This window comes from Barbatula barbatula (genome assembly GCF_947034865.1).
Source record: "Barbatula barbatula genome assembly, chromosome: 16".
Taxonomy (NCBI): domain Eukaryota; kingdom Metazoa; phylum Chordata; class Actinopteri; order Cypriniformes; family Nemacheilidae; genus Barbatula; species Barbatula barbatula.
The window spans coordinates 2,627,810-2,651,046 of NC_136779.1; the positions used below are offsets into that span (position 1 = coordinate 2,627,810).

General features: G+C 38.5%; 1 protein-coding gene across 2 annotated transcripts; it reads right to left on the bottom strand.

The window, feature by feature from the left end:
* Nucleotides 1-3,846: 3,846 nt before the first annotated feature.
* On the bottom strand, nt 3,847-17,345 carry kif5bb (kinesin family member 5B, b). Of its 2 annotated transcripts, none has more exons than XM_079475723.1 (26): nt 17,153-17,345; nt 10,477-10,564; nt 10,219-10,292; nt 9,873-9,977; nt 9,660-9,708; nt 9,434-9,489; nt 9,235-9,322; nt 8,751-8,875; nt 8,237-8,341; nt 8,006-8,151; nt 7,638-7,786; nt 7,353-7,543; nt 7,173-7,241; nt 6,853-7,059; nt 6,619-6,762; nt 6,286-6,471; nt 5,912-6,029; nt 5,703-5,758; nt 5,455-5,564; nt 5,278-5,379; nt 5,137-5,197; nt 4,982-5,053; nt 4,617-4,721; nt 4,310-4,526; nt 4,068-4,200; nt 3,847-3,987 (listed from the first exon to the last, which is right to left on the bottom strand). In XM_079475723.1, the coding sequence occupies exons 1-25, from the start codon at nt 17,276-17,278 to the stop codon at nt 4,073-4,075; spliced, it is 2,877 nt and encodes a 958-aa protein (XP_079331849.1). In that variant the 5' UTR covers nt 17,279-17,345; the 3' UTR covers nt 3,847-3,987; nt 4,068-4,072. The 2 variants fall into 2 exon arrangements, with proteins under 2 accessions (XP_079331849.1, XP_079331848.1); XM_079475722.1 differs by having other exon boundaries at nt 6,286-6,474.
* Nucleotides 17,346-23,237: the final 5,892 nt, after the last annotated feature.

Here is a 23,237-nt window from a genome sequence, read left to right on the forward strand (position 1 = left end):
CTGGACTATTACAAACCTCTTTGCCCAGACAGCATGTGTCTAAATGTCTGTTGTAGACAAAAATATAATTGCGCTGTTTCTTTTATTGCAAGATTTGATAAATGTGTGTTCAAAAATGAGATCCAATAAAAATGATGAAGAAAAGGCAGCCAATAAGAGTATAGAATAAACAGGACTTTCGTTAGTGCTATTTAAAAGCATCACAAACTCTCGAAAACCGCCCACTAAAATAAAAATATCACATTTCTGCAAATATTAGTCAAAGGATGTATCAAACATTATTTTTATATTGATTTATTGTTTTTGTCACATTTGTGTTATTCCATAGTTTACATTTAGGCAGACGCTTACATTGCACTATCCTATACATCTTACCCTCTGGGATCAAACCCACTACCTTGCGTTGTTAATGCAATGCTCTTACCACCGGGATAAATAAGGTTTCAAAGTTAACTTTTTTGAATGTAGAAAAACATCTATAAAAAATAAATTATCCTAAACTTTTGAACACCTTAAAAGTTTAAATTAGAAGATGAGAATCGTGGAAAAAGACAATTTTGGACTTTAAATGTTGTTTGAGCTGTTTTTCTCTTGGTGTTTTCAAGATGTAGTACTACTATCTGTTTGATCAAAACCATCATAATATTGAGAGAGAAAGAGTTCTCTGTGGAATGTGTAAAACTATTATGAATTAAATAATTATCTCACTCCAGCAAAGAAAACATTTAACCCCCCAATGTGTATATATCGCGATTTATTTTGTTATTTCTCTCTGGCTGCTTTAAATCTCCCAACCGGAAACTGCCTGGGGAAACGCGGTTGTTACTAGAAGGGATACAGCCACGGCCGGAAGTGTTGCAAAATCCCGCTTTATAATAACAACGCATTACGTTACCTTACGCCTACACCTACCCTAAACCTTACCATACAATAATAAAAATATATCAATCAACTGTTTTTAGCGTGACAAAAATGATGCGGTATCGAAGTGCGCATGCCCAGTGGAGGTAAAAGCGGAAGTCACGCGTGCGTGGAGCGCCCTCTGGCTTTCGGATGTGGCGGCATTTAACCGTATCTGAGCATTATAATTGCACGATATATCGTCCCAGCCTCGCATAATTGCTTTATTTACTTAACAAAAAACAATGTTCATTAAGTAAAAATAAGTAAACACCTGCCAACTGTTTCTCACAGTTACATAATCACATTAAACGCTGCATTTATTTATGAACAGATAGACTGATGCAGTATATTTCTGCATCCCACAATACGTCATGTACAGTATACAGATATTGTGTTCTGCACGCATGGATGGATCAGAGAAAACAGCCTCCCATCATGATTTGCCATTCCGGTTTACTAGAATAATGAACTAGAAAATCTCCCCAAAACCTATTCCCTTAAAGTTTTGAATCCAGGATAAACACCAGTTATTGAACAAACATGCACACCATGTGTACTTGAACATATTGATTTGGTATTTTAAATAATAGGTATGAATATTCCATTATTATTCATATACAATGAATACGGCCTATTATTAAAAAACACCGGTCGTCCACATTGCAAAAGACAAACTGCTCAATGTGTATCAGAAACCAGGACAGACAAACTTAGTTGTGTTTATCCTATACTTTATTTGCAATTCATGTCAAGGGGTGACTGCCTACAGTAAGCAACTGAAGGACATATACACAGCAATTCAGTCTAGACACTTTGAAGAAGCAACTGTACACGCGTCATTCCTTTACCATCAAGTCTTTAGAGTGTTTTCCTCAGCGACTGTTGAAAATGCAGATTCAAGGCAAAAAACAACAACAATGACATTTCTTAAAACACATGACCTTCAAAGCTCTTCAATGATAATAATGATAAAAATCAGTGAGATATTCAATGTTTGAGATGCAAATTTTCAAGTGCGCTTTCAATAGAGATGGTACGTTTTAAAGTGCTTTTATAAGTTCTCTGACGACACGACTGCTAAACACATGAAACAAATATAAATTGCAGGACTGCTGAGTGTGGTTTCGATTACTTAATCTTCCGTACTGCGAACCTTGAACAAAACCAGATTCATATTGCACACGAAAATCCTAATAGTCCATCTTCAATATTCCTTCTGCTGCTACAGTACTAAAGTCATTTACAGAGGGCACCTAATAGAATCTGGATTCAATTAACTCAGAAAAATATGAAGGAAAATGGAAACAAAGTACATTGGAATCTACACATACTTGTCATAATAAAACGACATTTTCAGGCTTATAAAAAAACAAGAGAAAAACAAATGGAACAGCAAAATGTTCTAGCCTAAAATAACACAAAATAAATAAAACATTACCTAGATGCAAGTACAGTCAAATGAAAACATCGCCTAAAATGTTTTAAATAAGACCGCCCACCATTAAACAAGCCCCACCCATTAACACCAAACTCAATGAAAGGCAGTAATGTAGTGCTGAATAGAAAGCACTGAAAGGAGAGCCCATCAGCAGGTCTAAATAAACAAACAAACATGAGGCAACCAAAAGACACGGCGGACAATCTACAGACAATATTTGGTTGTGTGATCCAGAACAAAAATGCCACGTGGGTTCCCCAAGTTGTGCACCTTGTTGAATCGATCGGCAAAAATCTGATCTTTCGAATATGGATCCTAAACTGCACCAACTAAAGTCAAATACAGTGTATATTGTAAGAGAGGAGGTATATTGTGACTTCAATGGCTTGCTGACCACTGCACAAACCTCTCTCTTAACAAGACAAACCAACCACCGTTTCTGCGCTGACACATGATCGTTTTCACGTACCTTCATGTTGTTCTAAACCCACGTGACTGTCATTTGCAAAATGTCCAGAGCAATCTTTTACAATGGGAATGTGCCTGATTGAACTGAACACTTTTCTGAAGTCGAAAGTCGGTCATATGAATCCATAACAACATGAAAGGAACAATGTATTTTTGGGTGAACCATTCCTTTAAGCAAACAGCGAGGTCCCCTGCCTAAGCATGAACAAAAATGACTTCTAAATAATGTAAATACAATCCCCTCTGAGCATAGTTTAGGTAGATATACGAGGAGAAGTCCACACGTGGTTAATAAATATGATCTGTAGGGATTTCAGCCGTAGCAACACGACTCTAGCTTAAGTGAGAACTAATGCTAAACGTTGAAATGAACTGGGGACATTAATTCTTGTTCTTTACAGCTAGCGTAGACTCATCTAACACATCAGGCTGTGATATAAACACCAATGATGATGATTATTATTATGTGGTAAATATGCCTGTAGCCCAGGAGTATCTACATGAAGCAGCTGTTTTATTCTCATTTAACTGAACTGCATCTGTTTGTCTCACTATCTTTACTTCTGCGTGTCTTACAAAAACAATTCAATTTTTCATATATACAGTTCAATTTGAGTGTTTAACATATTTAGGTGAAATGTTCGATAGAAACTATTCAAAGCTAGAGAGAACAAGCTAACTCTCTGTACAAAATTAAAATTCAATGGTACATAAATAAGGCGAAAAGCTCGTTTTTTTTGCCTTTTACCATGATCATTCATTTCTGCCTTTTTTCTTTTGTAAATTTGTAATACATTCAACTTGGCACAGTGAGGAACGTGGAGTGCAGTATGTGAACAGAAACCTACTGTGCAGGAGTGAAGAATTACACGCTGGTTACATACGTGTCCACCGGTGCAAAAAGCCTGTTTTTGATTTTTTTTCAAAGGGATGATATAAGAGAATGAAGGAACAACTGTACAGCCCAGACGGGGATAGTATTTCTTGTTTCATACACACACACATACATATATATATATATATATATGTATATGTATATGTATACATATATATGTATTTATATTTATAATCATTTTTATATGTATTAAACCCTCTCGTGCGGTGGAATGCCTGCTCAGCTTTTTGGGGTGATATCGGCTTCAGCTGGGGCTACTGGGGTTATATTCAGCATTCAACAGCTAGAGACAGAGAGACAGAAACAAAAGGGTAAAAACTGCCCAGAAGAAATAAAAAGATTTAAAAAGATAAATCTACTCACTCAATTTACTGTTTCACTCCTCCTCCACGGATGCCCACTGATTGGTTGTTCTGGAAGAGCCCCGCCCCTGAGCGATTAACATTAGGGTGGGTGGGGGAAGCGACAGGGGGTTGGCCTGGTCTGATTGGCTTGGCTGCAAAATTAATTCTGACTTATTAAACATGCATTCTATTGAGGACATGTGACAACAGTGATAAGATCAGAATTTTCTAGCGCAAAAATCAGGACGTGAGCGTACTGACCGATCTGAGCAGAGTGTCCTCTGCGTGCCATGTTCTTGGCTCTTACGGCCTCTTTGATGCGGTCCACCTCCAGCTGATAGCGCTTGCGATCGCGAGCCGCGTTCTCTTTGGCCTCTTTGAGTGCAGACTCCAGAGCCTTCACGCGTTCCGCCGTCGCCCGCAGACGCTTCTCCAGCTTCGGCAGCTCGCAGCGCAGGTCTGCGTTGTCGCGCACCAGCTGCAGAAGGATGAGTCAAGTCGTCGGGTTAATGCGAGTTGCAAGAAGTTAGTGAGGCATGTCTGTAGTATGTCATGGATGTGTGTTTACCTGCTTGTGGACTTTAGTGAGCTGTTCCAGGTTGTTTTCAAGGAAAGAGATCTTCTGCTTTTGAGCTGCGCTGCCACCCGTGTCGTCAGAATCCATCTCAGCGCTCTGTAAACATTTGTTTTGTTTTTACTGTGCATTATGAATAAAAAACAATTAAATCAAAACCGCAGTTAGCTTGGACATCATCTATATGCTAGCACGCTCCTAAAATGTTTAGCCGATTAACGTATGGTCTTCCTTCATGGAGTGGGTCTGTTTTCCCATAAAGTCTATCATTTTTTAAATATGCACACTTAAATTGTGTTTTCTCGAGTCGTTTTCAACCTCTTGAGTCAGAAGAAAATTCGTTTCGGAATCGGTTCTACCTTCTTGACCCGTGTGGCCAGATCTTGAACAAATAGTTTCCTCAGGTTATGAAGAGTCTGCAGTTCTTTGGCCTGAGGAGACAGAGTCAAAGATCAAAGAATGCACAAATAGATACAGATAACCCACATCTTTCAATCTCTCAAAAATGACGTACCACTGTCTCCTCCAGGCCTTTAAGATCCTGTCTGGCCTGCTCTCTTCTGTCCTGCATCACCCTGTGAACACATTTCATCGTGAATATGAGAGAAATCTTTTCACCTTGACTCTTAATGTCTCTGTGCTGTGCGTGACGTACGTGAGATCGTGCAGTTTGCGGCTCTTCTCCTGGTCTGTGGATTTGAGCTTCTCGTGCTCCACCTTCAAACGCTCCTGCTCCAGCATGATCTTCTGATTTAGACTGCAGACACAGAAATGTGAGCACGCGTGCACTCCATTCAATACGTTCATTAAAGCGTTTGTGTGAAAGCCTTACTCCTGTAGTTCAGTGATGAGTTTCTCCTTAATCTCCAGCTCGTCTCTCAGGCTGCTCAATTGTTTCTGATGAGCTTCTCTGTGATTGTGGATCTGCTGCTCGACCGCGGTCTGGACAAAGAGAAACTTGAAGCTACAATCTCTCTTTAAACATTGAGAATCTGTACTATATCATAACTTTATACATTTGTGAAGTGTGCATGTCTTTTAAAAAAAACTTGTGGTACTGTGAAATTGAACAACATTCACCTGGACTTCATTGGCAGTCTGTATCTCACTCTCCTTCTCCATGGCATGAACTTTCTCTGCAGGAGAGAAAATCAACCGAATCATAAAACCAAGCCGCTCACCATAAGGGGGCAGTGGTGTTCAAAACAAAAGGCGTTTCTCAGATTTAAATGATGGATTTATAGCACAATTAAATCAAGTTAGGAGAGAAAATAAATGTTTGCATGTACCCTGAGCACTAAGTTTGACCAGCTCTTCATTTAAAGAGTCCACATTCTCCTCCAGCTGCCTCTTCTTCTGCTCTACGTTCTGTAGATACTCCGTCAGAGATTTTATCTTTGCTTCATACTACAGAGAGAAAAACAAATGACAGAATCCATTTATATCGTGTAAACACCAAACTATAACCTTTTTTTGCTTAATTATGTGGCTGTTACAAAAAGGCAGGTATTGAATGTCTATGTCCGGTTGCTCAGACAAATCCATCATGTCTTCAGAAGCATTAGAATATAGAATGTATGGATTGCTAGATAAAGTAAATCTTTAAGATGGAATATCTCATGTGCTTTTTGTCTTTATTGTGTAAGATAAGCTGAGGCAGTACCTGAGAGATCCGGAGCTGGCAGGCAGCAAGCTCTTTCTCGTTCTCGTCCATCTTTTTGTTGCTCTCAGCCTGAGTGCTCTCCAGCTGTTTGCTGCGCTTCACCAGAGTCTTCACCTCTGACTTCATCTTACTGATGTAAAGACGAGCCACTGTGAACTCTTCATCGATAAGACCTCCACCCTCATGCTGCTGAGATAGAAGGAGAGAGAAAATTGAGGTTAGAGAAAGGTAAGAAGAAAGTTATATACGCCTTAAAATAAGAAAAACATAAATTTGATTTTGATGGCACTTTTGCTGCCGGTACGAGTACAATCATGATTCTACGTTTTATACCTTGATGTCATTGCTGCCCACGGCGATGCCGATCTCAGCCAGATCTTTGAGCAAAGATGACATCATCTCAGTCACTCTCTTCTTCTGATGGTTGGTCATTTCCTTCAGCTTCTGCAGCTCCGAGTCGATAGATGCAAGAACGCTCTAAAATAATTAAGACAACCAGAATAACACTTTTATAAGTGACAGATACGTTCAACAAGATACAAATAAGAAACGAGAGTTCATCCTCACAGATTTCTGATTCAGCTCCTCGCTCAAGGACTCAAACTCCTTGGTCTTGTCCTCCACCTCCTGACTCTTCTGATCATAGTTGACGGCGAGCTCCTCCAGGGCCTGGAGGACCTCCTTGACCTCCTCTTTAGACGCCTCGTTCTCCATCTGCAGACGTGTGAGCTCCGACTGCAGGTTATCGTGGTCCCGTCGGGTTGAGGCCAGCAGCTACGATGGACATATTCAGGAAAGTAACACAATAAATATACAGCAGCCAATCAGACGGCAGGACACTGATGTTTAACATCTGATTGGAAATACATTTGATGTTCACATCTCACCTCCTCCTGATCCAACATCTGCTCCTTGAGTTTCTCAGCCAGCTGAGACTGCTGGTTTATCTCATCGTCCTACAGACAATTATAAAAAACAATTATGTAACACACATGCCATGACACACAAGGTTTTCTAAAGTGCAATTTTCATTTATTAATTTTCTTATTAAGACTGTTTAGTCTCACCTTGTCATCCAGCTGTTTGTAGAGTTTGGCCAGTTCAGCCTCACATTTCTCACGCTCAGCGTCAGTCAATTTGAGGCCGGGCATGCTGGGAGATGAGGCGAATTTATCATTATTCACCACATTATCCAGGGCCAGAACATCTGCGTTTGCCTTCTCTTTATCGTACTGTTCCTCGGCAGGCACGCTCTCGCCTGAAACACAAAAACAGGAAGCTCTAATGTGAGATTCTCAATAAACATTACTAATATACGGTTTATCCTACTGTAAGACTAATGTGTGTTTTACCGTTCCTCCAGCGGTTGAGCTCGTTCTCCAGCCAGGTGATGGTGTTCCTCAGGGTCTTGTTCTTCTCTTTCTCCTTCTCATATTTCTTCTTCCACTGTTCTGCTGTCAGCTCCACATTGACAGACACTGTGTTCTTAATGGTCTTTGCTCTGAGGACATCAAAACGCACACACACACGTATAACATAATGCATCAGAATACCACAGTGAACCTTTTTTGCTTCTCAAGCTTTCAACTGTGGCCTCTGTTCTGTTGGCTTTTGAGAAGGAGTATTTTGAGCGTTCTAACCAGACATAAAGGCACCATCGTGTTGTGCTGTGTAGCCCCACCCAAATACAATCTCATGTGATCATTACATGGCCCCTCACCTCTGTCCGAACATGAGTGTGGTTTTGGTCTCTGCCTCATTATATGACGAGGGGGAGCAGCAGATGACAATGGTGGTCCTGCAGTTTCCACCCAAGGAATCCTGCAGGATCCTGGTCATCTTACTGTCTCTGTAGGGAACATACGTCTAACAGAGAGAGAGATCCATCATCCCTCCATTCACGTAATGATGCCATTTAACACATAGACAAAGTCAGGTTCAAAACACCTACCGAACCCTCAGCCAGAGCGGAGATGACGTTGCCCAGAGAAGACAGGGATTTATTGATATTTTTGGCCTCATCCAACACAGTGCCTTCAGCTCCAGTTTTACCGACCTGCGATTGCACACACAAATCACGCTGAGCATCAAAGACAGATTGGTGCGCAAACACATTAACAACCTGTAATTACAAGCTTTTGCTCATCTGCACTGGTTTGGCGTTTTATCACATCACTCCATGCTTATTCCTATGTGCTCTCACGTGAAAATTGTGCAAAACAGCTTTTTTCTTCTGAAAGCCAGTCAAACAGATCTACCAGGATATGCATGTCCCATAATGCATTGCATTCTATCTACAGAGATTTCTTGTGGTAACTTGACTCCGACTGTAATAAGGAAAGTAATTTCACACCTGGTGTCATTATTATTATTATTATCACAAAAACGATTTTAAATAGAAACAGAGGAAGCACGTAAAAGAGAAAGGAGAAAGTCAAATGAGAAGAGACAGGATGTGAGATTACCTTCTCACTTCCTGCTAAATCAACCAGGAAGAGTTTCCCGCTGAGCTTCTGCTCTGTTTGGGAGTTCTCCTGCTTGACATTGATCAGGAAGATACTGTGACTCCTGGAGCTGTGCTCATTCATGTCTGTCACAAACAGAAAACAAACACACACTGAGTAAAACCTGTCATTGAAACTTAACTACGGCTACATTAGACTTTTCTATAAAAAGCAGACATAATATAGTGTTTTTATGGAAGTATATTTTTTGTTCAAAATGATATTGTCATTATGAACCTCCTACGAAGCACAAAACAGGTAATATTTTAAAAGACCTACTTTTTAAAGGCAGTGGCCTGGGTATTCTTAAAAGGCTTCAAACTTTGTGTTTCACAGAAGAAAATCATATGGAAATAAATGTTTGTTCCTTTTCCTTTAAGAGTCCAAAAGGTGACAGTAGGGTTATGAAAGAAGAAGGGTATTTAACTGATTTGCGTGGACTTACTTGTGACAGCCACATGTCTGTTGGATTTGCCTTCATCTATAGTGTCCATGACCTCGTCAGGGCTGCACACAAACCGTTCGGTACAACCCTGAAGAAACAGAGAATGAAAGATAGACAAAGAGAAAAAGAGAGGCAGTGTTAGCCATTTTGAATTCCTGCATATACAGGTTACCATTTTTTTTTTAACACAAAGACAAACCTTCACATAAGGGACCCTGTTCTTGTCTTCGTGTACAGACAGATTGGTCTTGGACACTGTGTGTGTGTGTGAGAGAGAGAGAGAGAGAGAGAGAGAGAGAGAGAGAGAGAGAGAGAGAAAGAAAGAGAGTCATTTACAATGTGAAACTCAAGAAATATTATGAAAATCTCTGCGGCCCATAATCTCATGACCTGTCCATAACATATTCAGCTCAAGCCATACGTACCATCCAGCAAATCCCTGATCTTGTCCAGGTAAATCTCAAAATATGAGACCTGCCAATACAAAAAGAAATCCTTACTAATGCTAGATTAAAGTTTGTGTCATATAACATTTACACATGACAATTATTTCCTAAAGCTTTTTTTCACAAATCATGTCATAGAGATCGCACTAGTTAAGAGTAGTTCTTCATCCTTTTTCTTGAAGTAGATCATACCTTGATGTGGAATTCCAGGTTTTCATCCATGGAGTAAATGTAGTTGAATATATCCTGGACGATGCGCGGAATAATGCCCATGCCGTCTGGATCGTGCAGGTTTCCCTACATGAACACAGCCAAATACTAAGCCATCAACATATTCAATTTACAGAAGCTATATGTGATTTATGGAACAGAAAAAATATTAATTTAAGATAACAATATATGCTGATAAAAACCATGAGCAGATTATTATATCCTAGGAAAATCACAGTACAAATTTGTATTCATTTAATAAAAAAAATCTGACCACCTGCTACCAGAAATTATTCTTTATTAAATGTTTCTAGATGATTTATTTTACCTCCATGGTGTGTGTTTTTCCAGAGGAAGTTTGTCCATAGGCAAAAATTGTACCGTTATAGCCCTCAAGCACATCTGCAAAGCACGAAGACATGATTTAAATATGATCCATTATGAAAATACAGTATAACGAGGTAGTGGCAGAGATCATATCACATAAACACTGTATTCTGTGACTACTTTATGAGAGTTAAACACATATTGTTCCTAGATCATGTTCTCTGGTTGTGTGCCGACTCCTGAAGGCCTCGCTGCTCACCTTTAACGATCTTCTGAGCACATGCGTTGTAAACCTGCTCCTGAGAAGTGTTCGACTGAAACACACGGTCGAACATATACGGCTTTCCCTAGAAAGAGAGAGAGAGAGAATGACAGGTTATTATATTAAAGTCTATTTATATAAACACCTGTGATGGCCTGAAGCAACAGGGCAATATAAGTGAATATGCTGACAGCGGTCATAAGATTCAAGGACTCTCTATTTAAAGCATTCTTGAAGGAACAAACAGAGACTTAAGCTTTTAAAATACTTAAAAACATACTAATACATGATTCACAACATGACATTTTCAACTTCTGCCAATGATCACAGCAGGTATTCCACCGGAAGTTTTATAAAGTGAGCTTGAGACCCTTCTTAATCAAAATTCACTTTCATTCAAATCAGGTTAAATACCAAGGCAACTGTAGCTTTACACGTCTATATCATCGTTGTTGTATTATCTTATGACTTTTAAATCAATTGTATAATTGTTACTTGTTCAGGCCGAATGTTGGCCTAAAGTCTGGTTACAGAACACAGATAACGTTCAGACTATTGTTCATTTTGTTAACGACTATTTTCCCAGGATGATGACGAGACCAAAAGTAAGGCCTTTAAACGACTACATCAGCAAACATTATAATTGACGAAAAATTATGAGAAATGCAGCTATTAAATAAAAACTTGGCTTAAACTCTTTTTAGTCTTTGTCGAAAAAAATTGAAGATAAATATGACAGATTTTTGTGCGAGCCTGTGCGTCCATTTTTGCTGTCGCCAGATGACAGGAGTTCAGATCCCCCAAACAGGGATGAAAGTTTTTAAAGTATACGTACGCAATCTGGCAACCATAGGCAAATGCTCTCACTGTGGAAGCGCCGTTGAGGATCTAAGGTTAATAAACAAGAGTTTAGCTATCTCCAGCCGGTCGGTGTTCTCTCAGGAGCTGCTCGAGATGCGTTGATCTCCACTAAATTGTTTGTTTGTGATTGCTGAATAAAGACATCTCGCATCTCGAAAACTGTGATTACGTTCGCAACTACGTTCTGAGGCTTCTCCTTTCACGGTCAGTAGTGTTGTTTCCGGGGGATTGGAGATATTCGTTGGGCATCAGGAAGACGCTAGTAATGTGATTTGCGGGAGAACTTAAGGGAGAAGTTGGATGGATATGAATAGGCCCAAGCGCAGGGGGATTCAATTAGATTGTCACGTGGGCCAGTTCTTGAAAAGCATCCCAAATGAGGGGCTGCAGAGATATGGCTTGAAATATGAGGGATGACACAACATAAATAAGAAATCTGTATTATCCAACCCCAATTCTGTATTCAGCATTGTACAGCAAAATCTGTTTTAGGCCTCAACATTCATCTTTAAGCTGTATGTTTCTGCGATTCAATAAGGGACCTGTTTATTTTGATTTTTTCCTACATTTAAACATGGTGATGTATTTTAAACTGCACAACAACAACAACATCGGTGCAATGTAAGACGCCCAAGCAGGCTTTTCTACATTCAAACATGTTAATTTGTTGTATTTTGAAACAAAAAAAGGGAAATTTTGGAACGGTACGTGGTGGAATTGCTGCGCGGCAGCTGCCTTTGGGCCTATGTGAATGCTGCTGCCGTATCTTCAGCTATACCTGCCGCAAAGAGCCGTGCCCGTGGAAGTTGCAGGATTTTGGATGCAGGAGCACCGCTTGCGCACCTCCTCAGTTTCCCTTTTCTGTAACTCAGTGGTTAGAGCATGGCATTAGCAATGCCAATGTCATGGGTTCGATCCCAGGGGATTGCACATACTTAGAAACAAATGTATAGTATAATGCAAGGTAAGTCGCTTTGGATAAAAGCAAATGCATAAATGTAAATGTAAAATGAACTGGACAAATGCGATTGCCATATCGTGTGAATCCAGCAATAGTCCTGTTCATTGCGTCTCACTGGAGAGACTGCTTCTGAGTTGCGCCACACGCCTTACGTCATGACTCACGCTCTGTGCTACTTGAAGGGCCGGAACAAATTACACAGAGGGCCGGGTTCGGCCCACGGGCCGCCAATTAAATAGCCCGGGACTATGCACTTATCAAACCTCTGTGGAAACACTTTTTAGATGAAGCTGAATCAACTATGCACATATTTTGACATTCTATTGATTTGTGCTTATTGGAAAAATAAATACTTATAATGAAATATAAAAACTAATTTCTCAAACGACAACAATCACAGTGATTACAATTATCTGACTATTAACAATTTTTTTATATTTTTAACCATTACACAGCATGACGAAAATTTGACTAAGTTCGAATTGACTAAATGAGACGAACATGCATAGATATTAAGTCGACTAAACAAAAACAGGACATGGCAGACTAAATAAGATCAAAGCTAAAAAGTATATTTGTCGTGGGACTAAAACTAAGACTAAAATAAAAATTAGCTGACGTAATTTGTGTATGTGTATATATATTTTTTATAAATGTACTGCTTTATATATACGGCCACATCCTTCAGCTGTCCCTCTTTAAAAATAGGGCGTGAAATGAAAGATCCACAAAAATAAAAGGCATCAATTACAAACCAATTACACAAAGAATTGGTCTAATCTGCTCTATGTGCGTGTGAGATGCCTATTTCTCTTTATAGCATCATAAAACAATTAAGGAGGTAGTGGCATAAGCCTTTTATATTCAGTTAATGCCACATTCATTTATACAAGATGGTCACTAATCATCTTACAGCTGTTTGACACCCATCAGACCACCAAAATCCCTTCAAATCCAATCCACCCCTCAATAGACAGCAGAGATGTCCTCTAGGACATACTTACTACCGATGGCAATAACAAGGCTCCAGACTGCGACTAAATGGCAAGTTTTCGCACAACATGAGCACATTACCACAAGTCGCAGTTTGCAGTGATTTCTTGAGCCCAGGGACAAACAATTTGATTTACGAGTAGGGCTTAATTTGTGCCGGAACAAGCCGGATCCGGCACCTCCGAAATCCGATTTCATCCGATCCGTTTGGCAGATCCCCCTCCTCAAGCACTAATGGGAAACGAGCATGTTGACCTGTTGCTTGCACATATTTGATTAAAAAGCATGTATTATAATTATAGTGGCACGTATAATAATTCGATGGGCCTACTACAAAGCTAGTTACTTTTAGTTGTGTACACGTGCACTAACATCGTGCTTTTGCAAAAGAATGTGCTCTGTCATCTTTTCCTTAAACTTTTTTGTGGAGCGCTGCACCTCACAAACAGAACCAAACTCAGCAACGTATTACAATTTATTCACATCGGATGAAGGGAAGGGAACTTGTCGCGAAGGACACTTCAGAGGGAGATATTTGATATTTGTATTGTTGGACAAATGCTCAGAAAATCAGAACTGATGAAATACGGTTAACTGATGATTAAATTCTTAATATGACTAACTAACGTTATACACGTCAGCCTCCACCACAATTTAAGTTTAACGTTAACTTCTGAACTCGACACAAATGTTGAGAGCTGCGTTTTACTTTACAAATATTCACAACATCATCATTCTGACAATAAAAAGTTTCCATCACCCCGCGCATTTGAACTAAGGCAAACTCAAGATAAAATCTGCGTCTAGCACGTTAAAGTTCTTTGATAATTCTGAGATTATCATTGCATTGCCGTTTGCATTAAGGCTTAATTATGCGCATTTACAAAACATCTAAATAGTTAGATAGAAAACCCCTCAGAGATTGCCCAATCCGTGACTTCTCCCAACCTCACTAACTTGCCAGATATGCCACGCCACCTTGTTTCGGCACTTCGGATTTCACAAATGAAGCACTGTATACGAGTATGAATATATAAAATGAAACGAACCGCGGAGGAAACGTCATTTATGTGTGGATTACTTGAGACAGCGCTGGATCATTTCAAATCCGTTCGCAGCAAGAACGAACGACAGGCAAATACCCTTGTTAAGTTTTATTTGATGTTGTATCTACATGTGTTGCGTGAACATGAGGAAAAGTGTCCTTAATACACTATAAAACCATCGTAAGAACGCAACAACACTAGACCTTTCATTTTGCTTCAATGGGTAACACTGTATATAATAATATATACTTTTTGACAAACACAATTTCTGTTGGTTCAAATGAATTCGTATTACAGTCTCTCTATTTAGCACCAATAACAAAGCTTCTCTAAAGAACCAAATCTGCTTGCATTGAAGGCTGATTTAAGGTGTGCCCCTAAGTTTTTTGCTTGCGCCCCTTAAAAATGTAAGTCAGGGGCTACAGTGCTCCCAGTAAGAAATTTTAGTCTGGTGCCCTGCAATAAAATCAAAAAGCTATTAACAAATGTATTATATTAAATCACAATGTATCAAGTTCATCACTCAATCTAACATTCAGCGACCCAAAAACAGCAGTAAGCAAAGGTCATTTAGGCAATAGGATGGTACATCATCACAACCCGGGAATGCCAAAACGATAATTTATTTCACAGTCTTCAGACAGTCACAAGACGACGTGAAGAGTGTTTTTGTGTTCATGCACGTCCTGAGGCCACCTCCACCACCGAGAATGGAACGGCACTGTTAACGGCTCTCAGTATTCCCATTGCGGGATTATACTTGCGTTCACAACGGTCACGGAGATGGGAATGTGCGTCACATGTTCGCTTCAAACTTGGAAAAGCACGTGCACTGTGTTTGCATGCAACAAAGAGACCAATAAAATATCCATGCGTTGTTGTCATAACAGCTTGTTCTCTTGAGGATTCACTGTGAAATTATAGAGATATCCACAGATAATAAACACTACAGAGATAGCTGCCCATACATGTCCGTGTTTCTTCAATTGCATCGTGATTTATTGCTCATTTATGACAATATCTACCTTCTGAAAGCCATTACAACAACACACGCTCCATTATACTAAGCAGAACTGGTCGAGCAGACCGTGATGGTTGTTCTGGTGCCCAATGCTGACTGTTCAAAACAGCTGGAGGACAAAACCCGTTTGGCCGACTCACAAGTACACCAAAGCACACACACACAAGTCACCCCACCGGCGAACAAAAGGGTGTGTGTTGATCAGACAGTAGTGTCACAGCAGAAATCACCGCCCAAGAATGATAAAGATACAAACAGCATTAGCATTAGCATCAAAACAGATCTTAAGTTTTAAACAGTACATAAGATAAAAGACACCAATGGAGATACTTCTCGAAAATCCATTAAAATGACCCAAACAGCCAGCTCATTCACTCAATGGTACAATAAATGGGCTGCACAAGGAAACGTAAAGGACTTAAAGGAACAGTTCACGCAAAAATGAACAGTTCGTCTTAATTTACACTCCCTCAAGTTGCTCCATATATGACTTCTTTGTGCGGATGCACACAGATAAAGATATTTGGAAGTATGTTTGTAACCAAACAGTTCTTGGCCAATGGCCCACGTTGACTACCGTATAGGAAAATGGCTTTATAACCGTCTTTGTTCTGTTGAACACAAAAGAAGATATTTTGAAGAATGTAGGATAGCAGACAGATCTGGGGAAATTGACAACCGTTGTCATTTTTCCTACTGTTGCAGTCAACGGACTGTTTGGTCACAAGCATTCTTCAAATACATTTCGAGTAATTGATGACAGATTATTTCATTTTTAGGTAACTGACCCTTTAAGTATTTACACACTTTCAGTCAACAACAATACTACACTTTTCCAACATGCAAATGCATTTTCAGATGGCAAATACTTTACTGATGTTGCATTAAAAAATCTATAGATTGGACATTATTAGCAGCTATTCGTTATAGAAAACAGCTGTTCGTGCCATTTCAAGCACTACCATTATTTGTTTATTCAACAACAGACTTTAGTAAACATGACATATGGAAACCCAAGTAAACAAATCAATGAACATTATGGCAAGTATGTGGCTTTTCATTGCTTCCGTTTATTACATCCAAACAAATACAATAAAGATAAGAAATACAAGTAAACACGCGAAAGGATTTAAAACAGCCATTGTTCATTAAGACGCGTGTTTTTGAAGTAGGCCACATCATAACGGATTATGACCCTCACATCACATAAACACGAAAATTATTATATTATATGTATATTACATCATATAACACGTTTACAATCGCATTTCGTTATAAAAGTAATACATTTATATACGTTTTCCGTTCGTGAGGGTTTAGAAATGACCACAACAGACCAGATTAATAATAGCTGGCTAGCTACCGGCTACCGGCTAGCTGTCACTTCAGATTTATCAGTTTATTTTGAAAATGTGCCCTTAAATAAGAAATTAAGACTGCGATACTAAGATTAATATCATTTATTTTGAAAATGGCGTATTTTTATGGGAACTTAAACACCCGCAAATGTGCTGCATTACGACTGGGGATTGTTAGCCACCGAGCTAACAACGATAACAACTATTCACTACCCTTTAATATTAGGCATTAACATGCTCACATATAACCTGCACGCAGAAAACGACAGTAAAACAGAACCCGCGCTATTATTTTACAAACGTAGACATTAAATATGATATTTTCTGTCAGGAAATATCTGCAGGGGGTTAGCAGATGCTAATACAAATACACGGCGGGTTTTCCGCAGTATGTAAAGCGGGCATTTAAGATGAAATAGCGATATAAACTCACCGCGATGACCACGTTGTCTTCTCCTTGAAATTTGGGGATGTATTTATCCCCTCTTATTACCTCCGAGCTGTTTAAAGGCCGAAAGCGGCACATGACTTTGATGGTGCACTCGGCCGGGTCCGCCATCTTCAACTGTGGATGAAGATGATGAGGAGGCGATCTCCTCCCGACCTCAGCCCTGTGTGTGTGTGAGGTGTCTGGGCTGGACCTGTTGGGGTGGAACTGGAACTGGATGGGGATAAATGACGTTACAACCCCCAACTGACCAAACACACACATATACAAACATGCACACACATGCACACACATGCACACACATGCACACACATGCACACACATGCACACACATGCACACACATGCACAAACATGCACAAACATGCACAAACATATACACACACACACATATACAAACATACACACACATACACACACATACACACACATATACACACATATACACACACATACACATTAACACCTATATACACACAAATATACAAACATATACACACATACACACACCTACACACACACACCTACACACACACACACATACATACACACACACACATATACAAACATACACACATATACACATCTATATACACATTTATACACACACCTATACAAACATATACACACACCTACACACACATACACACATATACACACACACATGACAACACACTCAGACATACACTCACACATGTATTTTTATTTATTTATTGCAGCATTTGTAAAACCTTTTTTAGCAAAGCCCATCTCTCAGCGTGAGCCTGGTGTTATGCGTCATTTTAAGGGGTCAAAAAAAGTTGCATATAATTAACATTTTCCAGTAACCCCCCCCCCCCCCACACACACACGCCACTTTACAGTATATATTGCAGATACAGCATTGATTCGGGATGATTCAGGGATTCGTCTTGTCCTGATGGATGCGGGATGTCAAGGGATGTAAAGAAACGCTTCTGCAGAGCTGAATGCTGAAATCTTGGCAAATGGATGTTGGACGGTTAAATTTAAACATCTTACATCAGCTCCGATTCAACGCGAGAAGCAAAGAGTATTTGTCAATTTAAGCTTGTTGATTTACAAGTGAATGTTGAAAGATACGTTTTTTAATATAGCAGATATATATATATATATATATATATATATATATATGATATACACCTGACATAGCTTGTAAATATATTCCATAGAAGATCACACATATAAATGAATAGATAATTGGGATAAATAGGGTTTATTAACGCAGACTCGTCAGTAGGCCTACGTCTTTATCACACCTTGAAAATATATCTTAACTGGTTAAAGAGCTCATATCAATCACATCCAGGTGATGCGGACACGGCATAACACGTTCTGATTTCGTAACATTTGTTCGGAATTGAGTATTGTATAACCACTTCTGGTATAGCATTCATAACGTCATGAATAGCACTGAAAATGAGTCAACACACAAGCGCTAGACACACAGACATTTTTGGGTGTGTCAGGAGTCAGAACACATGTCTGCAAACTTTCCATAACCTCACAGGCAACAGCTGTCCATGGCTGGAAAATCTGTGTCTGTTGTTGTTCACATCCAGAGTTACTGTATATTAAATGTGAGATGAGCTCAGCATGTCATTATTTTTGACAAAATCTGTCGATCTCACGGCTCAGTTCCGGTCACAAAATAAATGTGTGTGTTTCTGTTATCTCCAGTCACCACACAACATGACCCTGTCGTGAATGTTGTCATCCTTGGCGAACATCATCAGGATATCACAGCGACCGGAAGCTGGTGAGACGGATTTCAATGGTTCTTTCAACAGCTAGATGGACGAGATAGCATGAGAGAGAGAGAGAGAGAGAGAGAGAGAGAGTGCGAGTATGAGCGGATCCAAAACAATTGGGTGTTTCCGAAAGTTGCCAACATTAAGGGATATGAAAACAATATGATAGAGCTTCCTATTATAAATGAGTAATATGTCATAATACGTAAGAAAATTTAAGTTTGCATTACATTTCTCTTTGGCAATCTTTTTCAATTCTTTACTCATTTGCTAATTTTCACATCATCCTAAACCTGTATGACTTTCTTTCTTCAGCCGAACCCAAGATAATATATTTTGAAGAACGTCGTAACCAGACAACATTAATTCCCATTGACTTCCATTGTACGGACACAAAACCACTGAGGCATTTCTCAAAATATCTTATTTTTTATGTTCTATAGAAGAAAGAGTCATAGACAGGGGTTTGAATGACATGAGGGTGAATAAATAAGGACATCATTTTTATTCTTGGGCGAACTATTCCAAGTTTGATCTCAGCTTCAACAATGATCTCTGAAATCTGCAGTCGCAGTGATATGAATCTGCAGTTGTCTTCACGCATGAGATCATTTCAAACGGCTATATAGTAAATATGTGAATAATTTCAACGTTCTGCAGCTGGCCATTACTCATACAGAAGTCAAATATGATCTGCAGGAAGGACAGAGAATACAGTGATGCGTGCTTGCCTGTGTGAAAACAGCTGTTCTTGTCATCCTAAATAGCAACCCTCTGAATAATCACATAGTTTTGAGAGATCAGAAACATTTGGCAGACTCTTTTATCCAAAGTGACTTACAGTGCATTCAAGCTTTAGATTTGTAACAGTGTATCCTTTGATCGATACATGACCTTTGTTTTGTTAACACAATGCTCACTGAACTACATTACTGCATTTTACTCGTTTTTGATAGAGAATACAACAGCGCCCACTAGTGATGATAGAAAGCTACAGCAGGTGCATGATGGTTTGGTTTTGCTCAGAAAAGTACAGAAAAATGCTTTTAATATTTCTTTTTATGTACATCTCAGATATATACTTAAATTTACACTTAAATGGATACTCCATCCCATCATTTACATTTACTTAACCTCAAGTGGTTCCAAACCAGAGTTATTATCGTTGGGTTTTAATCATACTTTAAATCAGCTTTTATTTTTGGATCTTTATGTTAATTTTAGTAAAAGTTTAGCAATTTTGGTAAATGCATTTGTCATTTTATAAGGTATTTGTTTATTTTTCATGTTACTGTATAATATGAATTAATTACTATTTTAGTTTTTGTATATTGTTATAATTTTAGTGCTTTAGTTAAACCTATTTCAATTTATTTTTGAGGCAACTAAAAATGTTCCTTTAGTTAAGTTTTTCCCATCATGTTTAGGTTAATATTTTATTTTATTTCAATGAACAGAGACATTTTCAAAGTTTTCATTTTAGTACACTAAAATAACCTTGTTCCATACTTGTATAAATGCATTAGTTCTATTGAACACAAAGAAAGATATTTGGAAGAATGTTGCCAATTGCGATTTGCAACCTCGCCGTTAGATGCCGCTTAATTTCCTACACTGGACCTTTAAAGGCCTGCAGGATAAAAGCTGAAGCAGAACGTGGGGAATTTTTTGGTGTGACGCATTTGGAGAAAATTCACTCTGACATGTGATGGCTAGTACATCTCGTTACCATAGTTACACCACCACCCTCATCATGAGGCTGAAGTCAGGGTGCCAGTGCCGTGACAAGATTAAACAAAACACTACTGATTATCATTAGGGGATGTTGTGCAACAAAAAGCAACAGATTATCCATCATGCTATTGTAACCGCAATTTAATTGACCTGCAGATTTTCCCTCTGCTGTCAGCTGCATGCATAAAACTAAACTACAATGTAAGATGGGCACATGATTGACATTGTTATTCTAGAATCAAAATAAGATTAAATGTGAGATGAACAATTTCTGACCATATTTATTTCATATTTGTGTCCCTGTCCTCGGGAAACCTAGTCATTTTTTCTGTGATACACTGTTTTCTACATAAAATCGTCCTACATAATGTAAAGATGATTCTTTTGAACAACCGTGATATCTTTAACATTGACTGAGCGAGGGCTTATGAAAGATTGAAATCATAGTGAAATGAAAGGGTGAAACCAAACTTTAACGCTCCTGATCTCAAAATAAGATTAAATATAAGAACTAAAAAGAGATTTTGGTCACAAGTTTTCTTATCTATTTTTAAGCATTTACCTACCTGAGGCTGTGACACTTACACCCACATTACACCCACTGCTTCATAACCGATTTAATCTTTCTATTTATGATTTCAATAAATGTGACGTTTATTATATTTATTCCAAAATATATTCTTCCTCACTACCTCAGAAACCTCTGTGTTAAAAACATCTCTATGTCTAGTTAAGGACAAAACATTGTGTTGTCCCTTTTATTTACTTAAGGTTTTATTTAATCAACAAAGATGAAATTAAAATTCTCAAGGCTTTACATTTACTGCCTGACCAACAAGGCCTACTTTTCTTATTCTTTTCTGTTAAGTGTGTACAGAAATCTCAGTCCACTTGTAAACTTAAGTGATGAAAAACGTTACTTGGCATCTGAAACGTATTGTATGTTGTTGGGTTGCACAAATGCCTTTACACTTCAGCTTAAGTTACTATAGCAACTGCTGTAGATTCATTTGCCAGGTTTTGTGTTAGCATTCTCCTGTTGCTTTCAATATACTGAAGGTTAATTGCCTGATCCCAGCCTGTACGTGACGGCACAGTTGGTTTAGACTGGCCGGGTCCCCTCTGGTCCTCCGTACCAATGCGGAATGTGAAACCAATACGAAATATGTCTGCAATGCAGCACACCTGCCATCACATTTATGTGTGGTGTGTTTTCTCTGCTCGGGGCCTGATGGGTGTGAAATCATTAACGTCGTGTGATATCTGAATTTGCATTTGCATTGTTTTTTATGACTATCGGGGAAGTGTGAAGCTAACTGGTTCCAACAGAAGTAGATTTATATTTCATTGTGATTTCAATTGAACAATGTGAAGATAAAACGTGTAATGCATGCATTGGCCACTAAGGTCATTAATCGCATTAGGATATTTGTTTCTTTTAGTTCAAAACATACATTATTTAGCCTTTAATAGACCTGTAAGCTGTCTGTAAGATTAATCATATCTATTGATGAATGAATGTCGTTTGGGATATCAAGCTCTTTCGGATCCATCCACCCCAAAATCGACGAAAATCAAGTTTGAATATATTTTTAAACAATTGGTTTTAAGAAGGCCTATAGCCAAACCTGTAAACACCTTAGATTTGTCCTAAAAAGGAAAATCCTATATGCTTACTGGAGCAGAAACATGTATCTTGTATAATAAACAATAATATGAATATGGATAATACAAATATAAAAATCATCCAAACTAGCAATAAACAAATAATGTGAATTTAGTCTTCTCAAATCAGACCAGTTCTGCTTACAAAAGCACATTTCTAGATGTGCCTTTGTAAAACTTATGTCATTAACATAAATTCAGACACAATTCACACATCAAAGTCATATTTTTCAACCCCACTGTGACTGGTTTTTCACGGTCCCGTCTGTGCTGTGAAATATATTCTTTAATATCCTATAAAGCCAGCTTACATAACATTTACATTTATCCTGGCAAAAGCCAGCGCACTTGCTAAGTGATAATTCATTAAGATTCTGCAATTTCACACCATTACTGCATGTGAAAAAACAAGAAAACAGTCATTTTAAAGGGGTAGTTCACCAAAGAATGCAGGTTCAAATGTTCAATCTTTATCTTTTTTAATAGTTTTGGGGTTTGGTATGTTTATAGTGCGTGTGTTGCTCTGTATACAACTAAAGAATGAATGGCCTTTCTGTTTTCTTTTCTTGAGGATGCACAATTGCTTTTTGATAATTGTTTCATAAATTAAAATCTTTGATGTTATTGTTATCGCAGAAATAAGCCCCGGGAGTGGGATCAGGACCCGACGGGAAGCCACATGAGAATTATTTAGAATTTTATTATCTCATTATTAGCCGTTTAGTTTTGGGTAATTTGTAAATTAACAGGCAATTTGGTTTAATCCTTTGTAAATACAATGACATTAAATTATTAAAATACATATTTAATTTGTCAAAAAACAGTGAACATGATTTGCTGCATGTGTTTAAATATAGTTTTGAGAGCTTGTTATGTGGGAATAACGAACATGCAAATGTCACGA